General features: G+C 33.9%; 1 protein-coding gene across 1 annotated transcript in view; it reads right to left on the bottom strand.

Annotated features, from left to right (window-relative positions):
• LOC129231790 (paramyosin-like) overlaps window positions 1-18,454 on the bottom strand; it is a 123,429-nt gene that overhangs the window by 19,167 nt on the left and 85,808 nt on the right. Inside the window, exon 10 of the mRNA XM_054866168.1 lies at window positions 1,446-1,686. Coding sequence (XP_054722143.1) covers window positions 1,446-1,686 — 241 coding nt within the window. The remainder of the gene's footprint in view (window positions 1-1,445; window positions 1,687-18,454) is intronic.

The following is an 18,454-nucleotide window of genomic DNA, read 5'->3' as shown; positions in this document are numbered from 1 at the left end:
AAATTTGGGGGTGCGACCACCCCCTCTTGACCCCCCTATTTGCCGCCCCTGGTCTGAACTACCAATCCTTGATTTCACGCACAACTTTTGAATAAACCCAAATTTTTGTAATTTTACATAAAAGGAACAAACATACTCATCAAGTATCCCAAACAATTTAAAAATCTACCTGAGGAAGTTCCTAAAATAGTAGCTCAAAAGCAGTGGTTCGTTAAAATAAGTACTAAAACACTAAAAGATAAACTGTTTAACTTCTTGCTTTAATTTTTATTGCAAATTACTGCAGAATTAATGATCTTAAATTACAAAGATTTTGCTCTTTTTATAAAAGGGAAAATGAGCTATTTGGCCTAAAAAAAAACCTATCGATGTCAAACATGGCGTAAAATGTAATATGTTTTTTTAAAGAATTTTTTTAGTTGCTACATTTGTGTCAATGTTTGCTTGAAATTTTGCATGTTGATTGCAATTCTTGCGTTAATGCACGCAAGAATGATTTTAGCACTTGAAAAATATGTTAACAGTACAGAAGAAAATACTTTGCGTTCGATCCTGAAAACTAAGTTGCTTAGTCTCCTGAAATTTCGGGTTGCTACTCGCTTCAAGAAAGGACTTGCTACTCCGATGGTACTCTGGTAACACAATGAGGGACATTGCTTACAGAACTTTTTTCTGGACTTATAAATATTATGTCTACGCATGTTATATAAACGAAGTTTTTATATTATACTAACTATTTGGAAAGGGCAGTGCTTAAGCCCTAATGAAGTTATAAGGAATCCCTACAGTTAAGGCTCATATTTCGTCCAAAAGCTCGTACTGCAGTAGGCAATTGCATTCCTGCTATTCGTTTTGAAGCTCGTACTGCACGAGGCAATTGCATTGCTGTCATTTTGAATAACTACGTATTACTTCTAAGAGGGAAGAAAGAAAAGGTTTGATTTGAGATTTTCTTGAGCTTTGAAATTTTCTTTTCGCAAAAGAAAATTTCGTTGAATGAGAAGAGAATTCCATACAAATTCTTGAAAGTGTAATGTGAACTCTGAAACTCCAATCAATATACGTGTGTGTGGGGGGGGGGGTATGCTTTTTACGAGTTAAGTCAGTTGTCTCTTTGCGCAAAAATTGAAGTAGAAAAATAAAACGGCGTAAATTAAAGTGAATAAATTACAAACTTAGCAAACAGCTGTTCCCGTGAAGCATTTTTCGTGCACTGATGAAAAGGCTCGCTCTCTTAGCTTCGAAACATCTGTTTGGATAGTTTTTAGTTTTGTATCACTTATATTTGTACTTTTAACTACGTCGTGTTGTTTTACTACTAAAGATTTCTATGTGTTTCTTCTGGTAGCAGAAAATAATCAGAATTTTCACTTCACCGAATCTCGGTTATATTCCAGTCAAAAACCTTTGAGATTCTTTTCGAACGGGTCTGCTCGCTCGCTCACCTGAGTGCCTCCAGCTCTTCCTCCTTGGCCGTGAGCCTCCTCTCGTACTCGTGTCTGGTGGACGCGAGTTCTGAGCTCAACCTCTGGGCCTTGCTCTCTTCCTGTTTCCTCAGCGTCTCGGCCTCCCGGTACGCGATGCTCAGCTCCTCCCGCTCGCTCTCCAGCCTCTTGATCTCCAGTTCCATGTCGTGGATGCGGCGAGTCGCATCGGACAGATGAGATTTGGCATCTCCCAATTCCTCTGTAGAAGAAACAACACTTCAAGAACATAGAAAAGGCCCTGATAGTTCTTAAGGGGATTTTCTTATAGTAACAGTGATACAGTTGACTTTCTGTTTAACGACTTTCAAGGAACCACAAAGAAAGCGTCCTTAAATAGGATGCTTTTTACACTGTAGTGGACCATCTGGTACCGTGAAAAGCCGTCGTTGAACAGAGAAAGTCGTTAAATAGAGCGTCGTTAAATAGAGAGCTAACTGTAGTTAATCTTCTCTGCCGATGTGATTCTAAGCAGGAGTTCCTGAATAGAATAATCACTATTTAGAATAACTTGAGAGCTTGAACTACACTGATCTGCCGATGCCAGATGAAGAATTTTTAGTTGGAAGTGCATTTTCATTTATGTATGTAGAAAAGAAAGTTCATGTTGGGGAAAAAAAACTGAAATATGGAAATGTACATCATATATATGTTCTTGTCGTTTATGGCTAAAAGGTAAATAAGCCGAATTCATATTTGGACCAGGAAAGATTTGAAAAACATTCTGAAACTGTGTTGCTATCTGTTGAAGCAAATCTTGACATTTACATCCATCCATGCTCATAGATGAATGTTTTTGGAACATTAGAGATACAAAAAAAAAAAAAAAAATCACATATTTTGAGTGGCAGGATAATACCCGGGAATACGGAGTGTACGCTAGAAATTTTCAGGAAAACTAACTCTAATTTTTTTAGCATTAGTATTAGCAAAAACTATTTTTCAGATGATGTCATTTATTCTTGCATATTCTCAATATAAAGTTTTTGTTTAGGTAAAAATTTATAAAAGCTGAAAAATACTTGATAAAAAAGTTGTTTTCATACTAATTCAAATTTGTGGTTAATTCCTGAAAACGAAAATCTATTAAAACCTAACTCACATCATTGTATGTTATTAGGAATGGTTTGCCTTGACGTATCTCTCTTATAAAGAAAAAGTAAATGTCCAAACTAATCTTTTTCTTATTGAAAATAAGTAAAAATTGCTCTCTTTGTAATTCAGTTAGCTGTCACGCATAACTATAATTTTAAGTCAGATACAATTTTATGGTACGTAACATTTTTTGCAAAAAGTTACACAAATTGAATTTACTGCAATAAAATGCGAGAAAATTGAAAACTTTTAGAAAGAAAAGTTTAAATAAATAAATAAATAAATTTACGTTTTATAATTTGTTTGAAATTACTGATAAATTAAAAAACTTTCTTCCCGAAAGGCTCCTCTTTTTCATGGGAATAAACCCAGCTTTCCCTCGTATGTAATACTATTGACAACTACACGAATGTTTGACATCAGAGTAAATAGTTTCCCCTTGAGGTCGGCCCACACATTCATTAATTTTTGTTCTGAAGACATGGAACTTTGAAAGTAAGATATATAATAAGTTGAAATATATAGATAATTGTTGAAAGATGTAAGAAATTGCTGCCAAAAATCACATGTAGATGAAATATTTATTTTCAATGCTTTTGTAAAAAAGTAAAATACTGTCTTCATGCAAATTCATTGCTGAATTTAAAAAAAAAATGTATTTATCGATCAAAAACATGAGTAGCGTACTTTTATGCTACTCATGTTCTTGAAATATACATACTGCAATAAAGTGAATATTATGATGAATGAACAAAGAATTTTTCATAGAATTTGAGTAGATTACCAGTGAAGATCCATGATATTAATTTAAAAGCTAGAGAAATAGAAGATAAGCTGAAAAATCATAGGGAGAAATTTTTCTTATTCTGATAATTCTCAAAGGAACTTAACTGCCTTGACACTTAAGTAGAGAGGATGCCAAAACATATTCTAAAGTTCAAAAAGTGATGAGATAGAAGAAAGTCAGGAAATACGCGAAACATTTTTTCAATCTATCGAATCCTTTAAAGAAAAACTTACCACCAACTTTCTCTAGGGGTGGTGATACCGATTCACATTCCTGTTGCATTGGACTTTCGCTAACAGAATCGTGTCCTATCTCGTCCTCACTTTGGGCAATGTCCAATTTCTCGTCCAAAGTTTCAGGAGATGGACTGAGTTTGATGTCTTCAAAGTTCTTGTCATCCGATGATTCCGAATCCCTGTTTGAAGAACTCCTAGCAAATATGCTGCTCAAGTCTGACAGTGGAACGATTTTAATTCCCGGAGATTGGGACAAACTGTTCGATTCAGGGGTCACGGCCGGGGATGGTATCCCGATATTTGGTTGCTCTTCTTCAACCACCATTTTGGCTTGAACAGTGAATAAAGTATCCAGGCAAAAGTGGTACTGATTTGAAGATTATTCTCAAAAAAAAACGAATATTTTCTGCTGATCTTATTCTTGTAAGAGACCAGCAGAAAACGCAACAGAAGTATGAAACATCAAACTAAGACTTTTAAAAACTTAAAACTTTTTAAAAATATCGATGTAAATTATTACGAATTGAATGAAAACCTGTTAGGTATCGCGTATTCACTTTTCAAATTTCAAAAGTATTTTTCTGCTTATTTTTAGGCAGTTATGATAAACTGTAGTCTGTTTGAAAACTTAAATCATACACATATGCCACACAAACAATCTTTTCCGTTTGCACGTTGCTTTCAATAACAAATGATCAGATTCAAGGTTTCTTTTAGTGCGCACAACGACTATTACAAATACAAAATTTTTGCATGAATAATGGGACTCTTCAATGCATTATTCCTCAGCAGTAAAATTGAGTCATTTTCTTACTTCCGCATATCCAGTAAGTCTTGTAGCAAAAGTAGAATGAAACGATTATGAAATAAAACAAACTTCACAGAATATCATTGACGAATTGTTTCAAACAAGTGTAATGTTAACACTCCCCAGTCCTCCACAACAAATTCAACTGCCTTTTGTGAAGTGCACTAACTTCACTGTCAGCAGGAATCCTATTCGTCAAATGCCAGTAACTGACGGATGTTCTCAGAAGGCTCTAAATAATGACAAGCTATCCTCCAATCCAGGAGCGCTGGTGTCTGAGGACCCCTTGCACGTGATTCTTGACGTCAGTTCAGATAGCTATCACCATGTCTTACCTTAGAGGAGCACAAAGAGTTTTTTTTTTTTATTTAAGTGCGGGTGGCAAAGCTGCAGGTGCAATGTCTGAGAGGGTATTTTAAGAGAAAGTTTGTAGAAAAAAACCTTTAAGAAACGGTTTTCCTCTTGAATTGTTTCCAAGCATCGCTCAAGTTACGCTGCTGATACTGAGGCCAAAGTCAACACTAGCGGAGACGAAGTTCGTTGAAAAGGAAGCTTACGATTTCCATTTCTCGATACTTCATTCAAATGCATTGTTCGCTCGTTGAAATGCTAATTTAGGAGAAGATCTGGATTCCAGAGTACGGAGTTGAACCAACCTCATTTGAATATAAATAGCTGCCAACGATGGGAAAAGTTAAACACTTAGGTAGAGCGTAAACAATCACAAACAATTATCCATGCGCTTAGGCAGCGGTTTTTTGCTTAGAAAAAGGGGTCATCGCTCCCCTGCAAATAGTTAAGTGCTTTTTGCACCTACGGTTCATTTAGAATTTGCGTTGATGAGCGTTTAGATTGAACTGCAAACGTTATTTTTTTATTTAATCAACACCAAATAGCAAACTGATATTCGGCGTTGATTAAATAAAATTGACCAAGCAATAAAAGATTTGTGAATCTGCATAGGAAGTGATCGTAAATCAATATTTATGACAGAAATGAAATTATAACTTCGACTTATACATTTACTGAACACGTCTTTTCTTAATCCAATTAATCCGAAAGCACTTCGTAAATTGCTGCAGAAATTGCACATCAATCCATTGCCGCTTTGAAGATGACTTTCGCTTAATGACGTTAACTTTAAGTCGGATTTCTATTGACCCACAGCAGAATAATAATGTGAAGCAAATAATTTTTTTCAAACGTATATCGTGGGGTGAGGCAACTACAAATTTAACAAAATGTGGGTAATATTAAAAAATATATATATTAGTTAAGGTTCACAACATACTGCAACTAGGTAACTTGTAGACAGTTACAGAAGCAGTGGCAGATACAAAGGGGGGGGGAGGGGTCACGGGGGGTCATGAGCCCCTCCCCCAAACTCCAGTAATATTTAAATGTTAGCTTGAAAAAATTAAGAAAAAAATGTCGAAACCATGAGAAAAAGTAAATGTCTTTTTGAATTCCATTTTTTAGAGCATTGAAGAAGTGATGAATACAAAGGGGGGGGGAATCGTGACCCCCCCCCATTGCCGACAGTACTTTTAATCTGTTGTAAGGTTCATTGTATTTGAGCAGTGAAAATGATTGCTTGAAAAAGAAAGAAAAGAAAACCTGATCGAAACCACAAAAAAGAGTAATAAATAATTTTTTAATTTCCTTTTTTGGGGATATTGCATGTCACTTTTCTATTTATTAGTAGGCAGTAAAATAGCTTTGTTTGAGACAGTATGTCTTCAGACACCAGTATAATAAAAAAAAAGAAGTGTCTGCCGCCCGATCGCTGATAGTTATTGTAATATGTAAATACTTTTTGTGTAAAGTTTCTGTTGGTTATTATTCTTTTCTGTTTTGTTTTGTACTTAGTGTCGGGAAAGAAATGTAAAATGTTAATATCGTGCTTGCCCAAAACCTTGTCCTACGAGGGTTCCCGTAAATTAGTCCATAGTATTAGACGGAAACTGTCTAATACGATGCCGCGTCTGTTAGAAAAAGGACGACCTATAACAAAAACAATGGAGCGTTCGGATGACAAAACAGTGTTGTCTTTTATGAAAAGTTAAAAAGAAACTTATTAATCCAAAACCGATGGAAACATATTCGGAGTTCTTGTATCAGACTCTGACACTGTGACGTCTTAATTCGCCTTTGGATTTTCTACAATTCAAAAGAATCTTTGAGCATTCATCAATGGTCCGAATTATATTCATAAAATATGTAATTTTAAAGATAATTTTCGCCGCATTTATTACAATAATTTAAAGTAAAATTTAATCGTATTTTTCTGCATACAAGATGGATGTGTCGAGTATCATGTAAATTTATACTCATCGATGGATGTGTATCCTGTGTCGAGTATTATGCCAATATTTAATCAATATCTAAATTTATCATGGTCATAAAACAATTAATTTTTTAAAGATTTTCGTAGTATTTATTTATTGTATTGTGTTAGCTAGTGTGAATATTTGTCCTAAACAGATTAGAATACAACTTAACTATGTCATTTTAATGCATTGAATTATTATTAATTAATTTTAATTCATAATACTTTAAGTATTTAATTTATAATAGTTAAAATTAATTGAGTTTGCAACCAACTAATGGCCGATTTTGTACTTTTGTTGACAACTAAAGAAACCGAAGTTCAAGAAAAATGTTGTACATAAGACTACATTCTTGAGTATGACCCCTCCTCCTAAAATGAAATTTTGTATCCGCCCCTGTTTACAAGTAATTTAGAATTTTCAGAACTAGCTAAATTAATCACCAGAAAAGAAAAAAAAAAGAATCTATTCAGAATTGGTATGTTCACACATCTAGTTGTTCAACGCATCAGGAGTGTAAGATTGCCGAAAGAATTAGGTAAGTTAAAGTGTCTACAGTTGGGGTAAACTTAACCTGCCTGCGTCATAATGCTGTAATTAAAATCTGCGTAGACTTCATAATGTTGGCTGGTTAGGTGTGCCCCACATATAGTTTTCGCGCTGTTAGTCTGAGTTTTCTTCGAAACAGCTGAATTTAATAGTTGGTTACGGTTTTCACCCAATAATATATATCACTACTTCAGTTAGGAGCGACATTTTGTCATATATTTTCAAAGATTTTCTAATACATAATCTCTTAAAATCCAAAAGTTATCAAAATCTGTTTTAAATTATTCACAGAAAGCAAATAAAGTAGCATTTTCAGAAATTTTCTGACGCATTCCTGATCAAGTTTACAGGGCCTTAGCAGATTATTTGTAGTGTCTATATTTGAGGTTGGCAAGTAATTTCATTTGGGGTCCGGATAACTTGTAAAAAAATTTTTTTATCGAGGTCCAGAAAAAGAACCTTCATATTGCATCCTCAAGCATTAAAAACTTTTTTCTGTCACGCAATGACTATCAAAATACTAGAAAACATAATAAAAGTGGTACTTAAAAATACTGTTGTCCACATAAAAATATTTAAAAATTTTGTGAAATTAACATTTTCAAAACATATTTGGTGGCCCAGTTTTTGACCTTTCGTGGTCCGAATTTCCACGCGGTCCATTAGTAGCCCATACTGCTGGTCTATATTTAAGACTAACAGTACCCGCACGGCGATGCCCGAGCTAAGAATCTAAAGGAAATCCGTTGAATAAAAAAAAATTAAAAAAAAAACGATCCCTTCCATCTCTTCTGATATGAAATGATCATTTTTCTTCAACTAAAATGCGTACACATATTTTCAAAAACCTATTAGAGATTCTTTGGAATTTAAAACTATTCGCCAAAACACATAAAAATATTAGCATTAGCTATAAAACTCAAAATAATCCTTCAACTGTATAGTTCATCCCTTAACGCGCCAAGCAACCACGCTACCGTAACCCTGCCTTTTAGCGAGTGAAGTGGGTTTTTTTCTGCTCTTTAAAATGTTTTGCCAAATAAACAATACTATAATAAAAAGTTATAAAGAACAATCACAATTGAATAATACGACAAATAAAATTATTTACTTAGATAAGTAACCATTTTCAAATGTAAGAACAAAAACAAACGTTGTAGAAATAAGGAAAACAAAACCCAATAGAAAAATCCTACAAAATCAAATTATGTACCTGAATATCGAAAAAAAAATAAATAAATAAATAAATAAACCGTATTCAAAAATCAGTTCGCTGACAACAACAGTTCCACAATAGCGTAGCTACCGAACTATCGCCCAGCGCCCTCTCGAGTTAACTAACCCCGCCATCTATTAGGAATTCATAGAACTAAATGATTAACTAAACATTTAATTTGCGATTACAAATATTTCGGAAACGCAGTCGAACGGGATAAAAAGTATCCTAAGTATCCTCCTGATTCTATTCTAAACTACCTCCTCACTTGTTTTCAGCCAAATCGGTTCAGTCGTTCTTGAGTTATAAATAGTGTAACTAACACGACTATCTTTTATATATATATATATATATATATATATATATATATATATATATATATATATATAATATATATATATATATAATATATATATATATATATATATATATATATATATATATATATATATATATATAATATATATATATATATATATATATATAAGATAGTCGTACTATATTATATATATATATAGATGTTTGTACGAGTTGACACGGTCTTAACTATTGTGAATTTGTTCAAATTTTATTGAGAATATCGATAGATTGCCCACAAAAGGGCAAGAAACATTTTTTTTATGGTTTTAATTGTTTTTTATTGTCTGCATGTGCTCTCTTAGGTACCACGTTTTCGTTTCGATTCCGCGCACCCGAATTTAACAGTGCTTATAACTCTTTGACGAGCAGAAGTTTTTTTAAATAACACTCTGGAAATTGGAAAATTCAGTTTTCCACAAGTAGAACAATTTGTTTGATTGAATTTTAAAATTATTTTGCTTACTTTTTAGTTATAACTAATTGAACTGCGGTTACTTAGGCTAGCCACTCTCCTCTTACTGACTGGAATGCGTCTTTACAGTTAAAAACCACAACTCCTAGGGTTAGGGTTAAGTCTCCTCTTGAAATTTTCTTACGCAATCTAAGGAAACCACTAGCCCGCATCCTCAAAGATGATGATCATTGAGAAGGAATAGATGGAGAGAGTGCAACCCTACTATCCCGATACGGCAACAGTACCATGTGACCTGGGGAGCAATTTCGAATTGACCGTAACCGCTGAAGAAGTTTTCATTAGCTGAAGCAATGTATGATAACAACCTTTAACTGTAGAAGGGAAGAATTAGTTTTATAGTAATAGTGCAGTATTCTAGCATTATAAACTGTGAGGAAAAAGCCACATCAGGAGGTCCAGTAACTTTTCCCTAGCATGTACGAATGTTTTTTACTTCTAAATAAAGAAAAAATAACATTTATATACATTCAACGAGTACATATTCCACAGTAGCTTGTAATTTTTAAATTTTTATACTTATTTTACCTATAAAAGTTGTAAAACATTGTCTATCTTGAGTGCAAATAACATTTTAGTTCCATAAAAACACTTTTTACTTAACTAGTAATTATTTTAACGGCTCTTAAGCATTTTGTGTACATTTGCTTTGTTGGCGAGTATTTTCTCGCCAAGTTCCTGTGAACAGCAGATGCGCAAGAATAAAGATTTGCTATTTTTATGCTTCAATTTAAATACTAGTATGCCTGCGCATGAAATCATTTCAAAACATTGATTACAATACATATGAATCCATAAATTTTCAGCCAATAACAGAACACTTTAAACTATGTGTACATGCCCGTCATTTTAAGGAATAAACATCAAAATACATGAAAAATGCAATTACATTACATTTGAAAATCTGGAAAGAAGTGGGGAGAGGGAATTTGAATGATAGGCCTGTATTTGTATCCGTTATTTGTTTATTTATTTATTATTATGCGGTAAAGGAGTTGGAGCCAGAGTTGCTCTGATCTGTAGCCCCGACTTCATAATAAGCGCCGTCGCGTCGTCTGAAAAATATTTAATGCCAAAAGAGCGATTGCGTGCCAAAACGTGACAACTTCCCGGCTAAAAAAGTCACTTGACCTGGGAAACATTGGATCTCAAGCTTATTTCACTGAGACATTTGCTATGGCTCCCTCCATTAGTATTCCTTCTCAATGATGATGATCTATCTTGGCAACTCCTGATGTTGCTCGGAGAAGCGACAAAGGAAGATGGTGATAAAGACCGCCGACTATAAATACCCTTCTCTGCTCTCAGACGACAGGAAGTGACAGCCTGACGGGGTCGTCGGGTAACATCCACTAAGCTCCTCATAAAACATTCTGCCACGCTGATGATTTAAGAATAGAAGTTACTAAGCATGTTTCCAATTGAAATTTGTGTGACAGATGAATACTCTTCATATGTATGGGAAGTGTTTTAGAAGTGAATTGAAAATAATGTCCCTTTTCCACATTATCATACTGAATATCGTTGATTGAATTTTTATCACTATCCGTAATTAAATGATCTACCAGTATTTTCAAAACCTATTTTTGAATATTAACGAGTTTTGTACTTTTGTGGAAGATTGCAAAAGTAAGTGGAAAATAATTAAAGCATTAAATAATGAAATGTTATTTAATTTAATACTTATTTTATGATAAGAAATAATTCGTTGTCGAATGTGAAAAAAAAGTCAATTTTTTTCTGTTTTTCTTCCTTGTGGGAAAAAAATCTCGTCACCAATAATTTCTATAAATCTTGAGACAGAAAATTATGGGAAAATGGGTGGCTAGTATAGATGAGGTGGTATGTGTTAGGAAGTATGGAAAATAATAATTGAATACTAATTAGAAACAGTACCTACATTCAATTATAAGTGTGGTTTGTTGCTGAATGCTCAGTCTTTATCACTGATGAAATTACTTCCAAAGTTTAAGAAATGAACATCTTTGGGGTCCTAAAAAGAATGGTATTTTTCCCAAATATAGTAAGCTCTGTGCTAAATGCGCCCGACGAAATCTTTGTTTAAAAGCGAGTATTTTGTCTGGAAGCAAAAATCAAGATTTTTCTGCCGTTGTATGCATTCACGATTCATGTACCCCTTCCCCTGAAATGAGCTTCGAATAATACATGTGTGATTGTTTCGTTGACCAGTCATTTAAATAACAATGATACGAGTAAAAATAGTTGTGAAGTAGAGTATGTTACAAACTGCTTAATCTGTTCATACACGTGATTTTTCCCTCTTCAAATAAGTTCAAAGCATTTTGTTTCTCAACTATGTAAAGGAACGTCAGAATGTTGTGCACAAATCCTTCAGCAGAAACTAGCTGTAACTGCAATGGCAAAGAAGGAAGTTCTTCATGCTCCATAAGCAACATTGTCCTTCTAGTGTGGTAGCCAGATCATTCGTTCCAACAAACAAAATGTCGTAAATTTGGAGTTGGTTACATTTTCCAACATTTCAGGATTTGCCAACATCTGGTTAAAAATTTACAAGAGCCTTTGTGGAATGGAATCATGCTACTTAAAAGAAATTTAGTACTGTAAAAAGCTCTACAAGTAGCATTGTTCCTGTTTTGTTTTTCACTCACCGAACCTCTGACATTCAAACAATAAATTTTAACTGCACTTTATGCTACAGAAGAATGTAAAAAAAAGGGGGGATGGGGGATACATGTGTAATGACCTATTATCAACCATTGTTTTGGGAAACAATGCAAAATGTTACTTAAGCGGAACCAGTCTCTAATTTTTCATAAGTTGTGCAGCGAAGTGGATTCCATTTATTAATGTATTACCTAAGCATGTTTGGACATATGATGTACAGCAGTGGAATTCAAGAATTGTGTACTTTGTTGTACTCGCATAATACAGTTCGGAAATTTCTGAGTGGTCCCTGTCCGAATCCTTAGAGCTCATTTTCTAACTTTCTTATTTCTAGATATTACACTTTTCATGTATTCTCTACAAGAAGTGTTGAATCAAGAAACTACTATGAGATCCGAGACTCTATACTACATGAACTTTTGGCTGCAAATGAACTAAGTATGGAAGATCGTCTCGGAAAAATATGTGTTAAGCAACTATTAACTAGTCTCCATTTTCGAAACAGCTGCAGAAAATTCACGATTTTCTAGAACTGTCAGGTTGTAGTGGTAGCAATTAGTTGTATTTATTGTAATTAATGTTGTTGTAATAGTAGGAACAGGTGGTTCTTATGGAACTTCTCTTTATTGGCATTCAAGCAGCTCGAGTTGGGGACTGGGAGTTAAATTTTCAATGCATCAAAACAATGCTGCCTTACTTTCACTCAGCGAGCTACATTTTTCATGTAAAATGTGCCCACTTAGACGTTCAGCAAATAAAAAAAAAAGAAGAAAAAGACGAACCGCACTAGATTACATAAGTTCAGTGGTTACTTTGCAATTTGTAGGTAAGACAACATATGGAGTAGAGTGGCACCAGACTTGATAATAGTGCTATCTCTTATGAAATCAATGAAAACAGCATGTACAGATTCTGCTCAATTGCATCGGGTTTTTTCATGCCTTATAAAATTGAAAGTGTCAGAAGTCTTGAGAGATTTCTGAGAGAAAAGTTTCCTATTTTCAGACCTACATTTGAATTTTGCCTTCCAATTGAAAATTTAGCCTTCCAAGTGAAATCTAGCTTGTTTTGAACACAATCTCGAGTTGATTCTGATTATTCAGAGCTTGCCATTGTCATAAAGATTTGTTGATTAATATAGTGAATAGATAGGTTACTAATGGTAAAAAAAAATTGTGACAATTTGAGAAAACCCAGTAAAAAAATTAGTCCTCAACTTTATGGTTTTCTTTTTGGAAAGTTAAACTTCAGAGAGAAAATAGCTTATTTCAATATTTACTACAAGTATTACATTAATAATAAGAAGTACGAGTTTTGTCAATAAAAATAACAACATGCAAGTGCACAAGTTTGAAACAAATTGCAAACACGTGTTTCGGGGCTTCAAAGAACCCCCTTTTCAATGCAGAAAAGTGTTAGCTTATGGCTATAAAATCATCCAACAATTGCTCTTGTTAATAGATGTGGCATGGATATGAAGAATCATAATATGATATTGAGAAATGTGTTTTCAAAGTTTAATTTTTAGGTACATGCTGATTGTTTACAATTTCCAACGGGGCAAATTCAAGTTCCGAAGTCTTTTGCTTGTAATGCCGAAAGGGTGAATCGTAACGGCTCAAAATTTGAAATTTATCTACAGTCCTAGAAGTTTGTAATGACAATTAATGCACAATGAATATAAACATGCCCACATACATTTCTTTCATGAAAAAAGTACTCCTTCAAAAATAGTATAAATTAAAGAGCAATGCAGAGCAAAACTTTACGGTTTATAGTTTTTGAAGACTGCATCTATGTGAAGTCAAAAAAAAGATGAATAAGAAAGGAAGGAGGAATATTAATGAAAAGCAAACCATTTAATTAAAGTGAACATAATGAAAAAGTTGGTTTCCAAACGTTTGAAATTGGTGAATTACACACATCATTAGCAAAAAATTGATTTTTTTTTTCTAATCTGATAAACTCCAGCAAATCAACATCAAAGAAAAAAAAAATGATCTGAACAATCAAAGCAGAGAAAAAATCGAATTTCTAACCAAAGGTTCGTGAATATATTCTTCGTCAGTGTTTCAACTCGTGGTGATTGAAGTTAGCTCGTTTTGAACACATTTCCAATGTTTCCGAAAATATATCAGGTCATTATTACTTATTCTCTTTTGGAAATATTCCAGAGAAGAAGAAAACCATTCTATCCGGTCTTCCTCTCTTCTAATGCCACCATTCACTTCTATATTTAGTTTCGATCATTGTATTCTTCTTAGTGGACTCGCCCGGGTAAATCCGGAGATGAGAAGAAGGGGAGAAAAAAGTCCTGCTAATTTCAAAGCCTTAAAATAGCCGTATCAATTCTGCGTCGAGATCGTTCGAATCCGAGATTCAGCGGAATGTTAATGACGGATTCATGTCACATTTGGGAGGGATTCTTGTTTGTCTTCGACTTTAGAAAAGGCGTTGAACCTCTAGCATTGATGCTGGAAAAAAATCTTGGCTGCAGTCTTGACTGGTTTGAAACTTTTTTGTTGAGATAGGGAGGGAGAGAAAAATTTAATTTATCTACTTATCTTTTATGTGTTAAGAAGAAAAGACTTTTCAAATGTGTCAGATATTTCTTTTCGCGAAATGTTCACTTCAGCTTTGTCATGATGTACAATGTATTGTTTTAAAGTTAGTTTATGGACTCGATTCATCTAACGTCACTGCGGGGGCCGGTATTAGACGTCACTGAGTAGCATACGAAATTTCGATCCGTTGGCGTCCGTTAAGGCATGTATTTTAGCAGTTTAAAAAGTCTTCTTTTTGTTTAATAGAAGTCCTTTGAAAGTTCTTAACTGTTGTTCAGAAATAATAAACCATTCATTGGATATACAGTTCTTTATTAATATGTTTCTGATTTTAGGTCACTTGGTTCTTCATCACAGAAATCGGCGAAAAGTGGCAGTTTCTCTTTATTTATCCCTTATCTCAGCATGTTTTACACAATTGTAAGTCTGTATCAACTCTGAGCATGCTCATCATGCCTGCAGTTTAATATTTTTTTTAAAAATAAACCGCTTTTCTTCAACGCTACAAACGAAACCAGTAACATTGAACATGAACCTACCCGCAGACAAAAAGTTCAACATACCATTATCACATCGGCGGTCCGTTATGTACTCAAGATGTTTAAAGTAAGAGCAATTTTATATTTGAGCTTGCATTTTGTTGCGCAGTATATTTTTCAGCCATTTCAAGGAACTACCAAATTGTAATGCCTATCAAAATAGCATCTCTCAGAATATGTTATTGCATATCTTCACCCAGAGTGCTTCAGGTGGTCATTAATTACCCTGGAGAAGCCATCCATCGTGAAGTGATGCATCACGTTTCAAACGTTGCATTAAGCTGAGACTCTGGGAAAGTGATATCCATTATTCTTGGAAAGCTGCCATTGTGCATATCCAATCTTAGTGCTGGCTCTGGCTCAGCGGTTTAAACGAATTTTGAAAGGGTAACATTTTTCGCTGATTCTAAAGATATTTCCTTCCGCTGCAGAGCTAAGGTTATTTAATAGAGTGTTACAGCTTAGGGTTATGAAACTCAAGTGTTTCAACTGAATGAGGAGAAAGTTACAGAACTAAAACAGTGATATTAAAGGTGTTTAAAATCCAAATTTTTCAGCTTAGTTATGTATTGGTTTTTCCTTTTTTAGCATGTCACTCAATAGATATAAGATTATGTGTTTGCTGGTGTTGCTACAAATTGCTAAAATTCATACTTATCCTTAAAGGAGAATTAACGAGAATTGAACTTATAAAACTACAGCGCTTACAGGCGACAATAGGGGCACGTCTCAAAAATGTAAAAAGAAACGTAGTAATTATTGGTCTAAAATCTGAATTTAATGCTCTTTTTTGTCGAGAAACCAGCAAAGAGTTAGATTACTTAACTGGTGCGTGGTGGCACATGAAAGAGATAACAATAATTCGTCACGATATAATTTCATAATTTAAAACAAAATATTTCAAACTTTAACTACAAAATATTGAACCAACCAGTAAACTACAAGCATATTATCACAAACGTTTTGCGCTTAGTGTTGCATTTGAGAATTAATCAGTTAAAAAAAATTCAGTATTGTGTAAAACTTGCAATTACCTTAAACTATGCTTTTTTTTTTGAGTTGTGCTGAGACCAGTGAGCGATATTATTTATTTTTCTTCTCATTTAGTATTTGAAACTTTTTCATAGAATAAGAGCGTATACACCCTTCCCCTCCTCTTAGTTTCCCCCTTTTACGTTAAATATCCAAGTTGCTTTCTCCTACAAATTGGACTTTCACTGATTATGATATAGTGAAAAAACATTTGAAGCGAAAACGCCTTACATGGAAAACCCATTAGTAAAAAATAATAGAATAGATGAGGGAAGAATTAACTAAGGTTTCTTTTTTCGACATTTACCTTTATTTGCCCCCCCCCCCCCCCCCCCCAAGTCCAAACAGCCATCCCCACCCCTTCCCTCCAGATAGTCTTATCACTCCAAGAAATTGCTTGTGCTGTATAGTGTGGCAGTAATCAGTTATCTTTTCTATCTTCAGTTTAAAAAACAAAAATCATTTTCCAAAATTCTCAGTCATCGAATATTTCAATTTTCTAAATAAACTGTTTTATAAACTTTGGCCTATACTACTGCTATATAACTACTGCTTTCACTAAAAAAAAATGAATTCACATAACCGTTTAGGGCTGGGTAAATAGGCATAGAAAATCACAAATGAAACTGAAAATCAAAATGTTTTACGAATAGTAACAAGCAGTTCAATTAAAAATTTCCTTTCAAGATTTTTTTGGAAGGAAATCACAATTTAAGCAAGGTTAAAGATCTTCATTTCTTATCTACTGAAAATAAAAACTAGCAGTTGTGGAAATCTATATGGATAGAAATTCCAGTTCTATTGATGAATTAAAAAAATAGAGGGTTTGAGGATTTATATTCTTTTATTTGAAAAACTAGAGGGCTACGCCCACCTACCCCCGAAGATAGCTTTGCAATCCTTTTTGATTCGAAAAGATTCAAGTCGTGTATTATAAAGAATCAGATTTAAAAAAACTGGTTATAAGTTCCGTTTTGATCCGTTCGAAAATCACCCTCTCCTTCCCGTAGAAAATAGAATATAAGTAAAAAGTTCATAATTACAGTCAATTCTCAATAACTCGAATCTAAAAGGACCGACGGAAAACTTCGACTTATTGAAAGTTTGACTTGCCGCTTGTTTCGGTTTTGGACATTTTAATATTAAAAACCTTCGAATATTATAATTAATGTGTATATACATAACATACAAAATTACAGAACTTAAAAGTTTTTAAGTACAATATGCAGTTTCTCCATGAAGTGTTCTGAAGACAAAGTTGTCTCTGTGTCCATATACAACTTTGGCTGGAGTGAACTTCTTCAGCCATTCACCACTGGCGTGGAAATTTTCTATGTTCAATAATATAGCAAAATTCATTGTTTTCTCACGCAACCACCTGCTTATAGATATGGCATGGTCTTGAATTCAATACTGTTGGAACCACTTGAATAGAGATGAGTCTATTTCTGGAAAGGTGCACATCTTCATTCGTTTCAAATTCGGATTCATGGATTTGTACCGCTTTTGAAGTTTCTCTTTTGTTATCGTTGACAGAGTATTTGGAGCCATATTTCAATGCATTATCTTTCTTTTTTATTGTTGGATTCCTTTCAATGTTATAAATAAGATTTACTTTACTTTCTAAATCCAAGGTTTTTTGCTTTCGCTTAGACATCTAAAGAAAACTCTATCTCTCTCTCGGGATCAGATTTATTCTCAGATTATCAGCAATTGATCAAACTAAAGAATGAAGGGGAACGGTCAGCCTTTGAACAAAGGTACAATAAGTTGACTATAAGTTTAAAAGCAGATTCGCACTCCAACAACATGTCTAAGTGTAAACAGTACAGTACAACGAAAGAAAACAAGCTATACTCATTTCCGCACGTGTAACTCCTTTATCGCACATTGGCGGAACAGGTGTTCTCCCTGCTTTAGAGGTCTAATGTGCAGGAATCACGTGTGAAGGTGAATTAAATTTTCTCTCATTGCCACATGAATATATTTTTTTCTTCCCCTTTTTCTTTTTCGTTCTTTCAAAATAAATTTCAAGTCACCTTTGAAAAAACTTCGAGTTAATGGAAGTTAACTTCGAAATATTGAGCAAAATTAGCATGGAATTAAAGACAAAAAGATCGGGACTTGATAAAAACTTCGATTTATATAAATATTCGAGTTATCGGACTTCGAGTTATCGCGAATTGATTGTAGAACACAATCTCACTTTCAGAAGAAGACAAAAAGAACTTGATAGAGACATGCATAACCTGTATATTTAAAAAAAAAAGCGCTTTGAAGAGCACCTCTTTCCCAGGTTACAAATTAACTTGTACGAACTTGCACAGTTATAGATG

This window comes from Uloborus diversus, chromosome 1 (genome assembly GCF_026930045.1).
Source record: "Uloborus diversus isolate 005 chromosome 1, Udiv.v.3.1, whole genome shotgun sequence".
NCBI lineage: Eukaryota > Metazoa > Arthropoda > Arachnida > Araneae > Uloboridae > Uloborus > Uloborus diversus.
The sequence above is the reverse complement of the archived record's forward strand: the minus strand, read 5'-3'. Positions and strand labels throughout refer to the sequence as shown.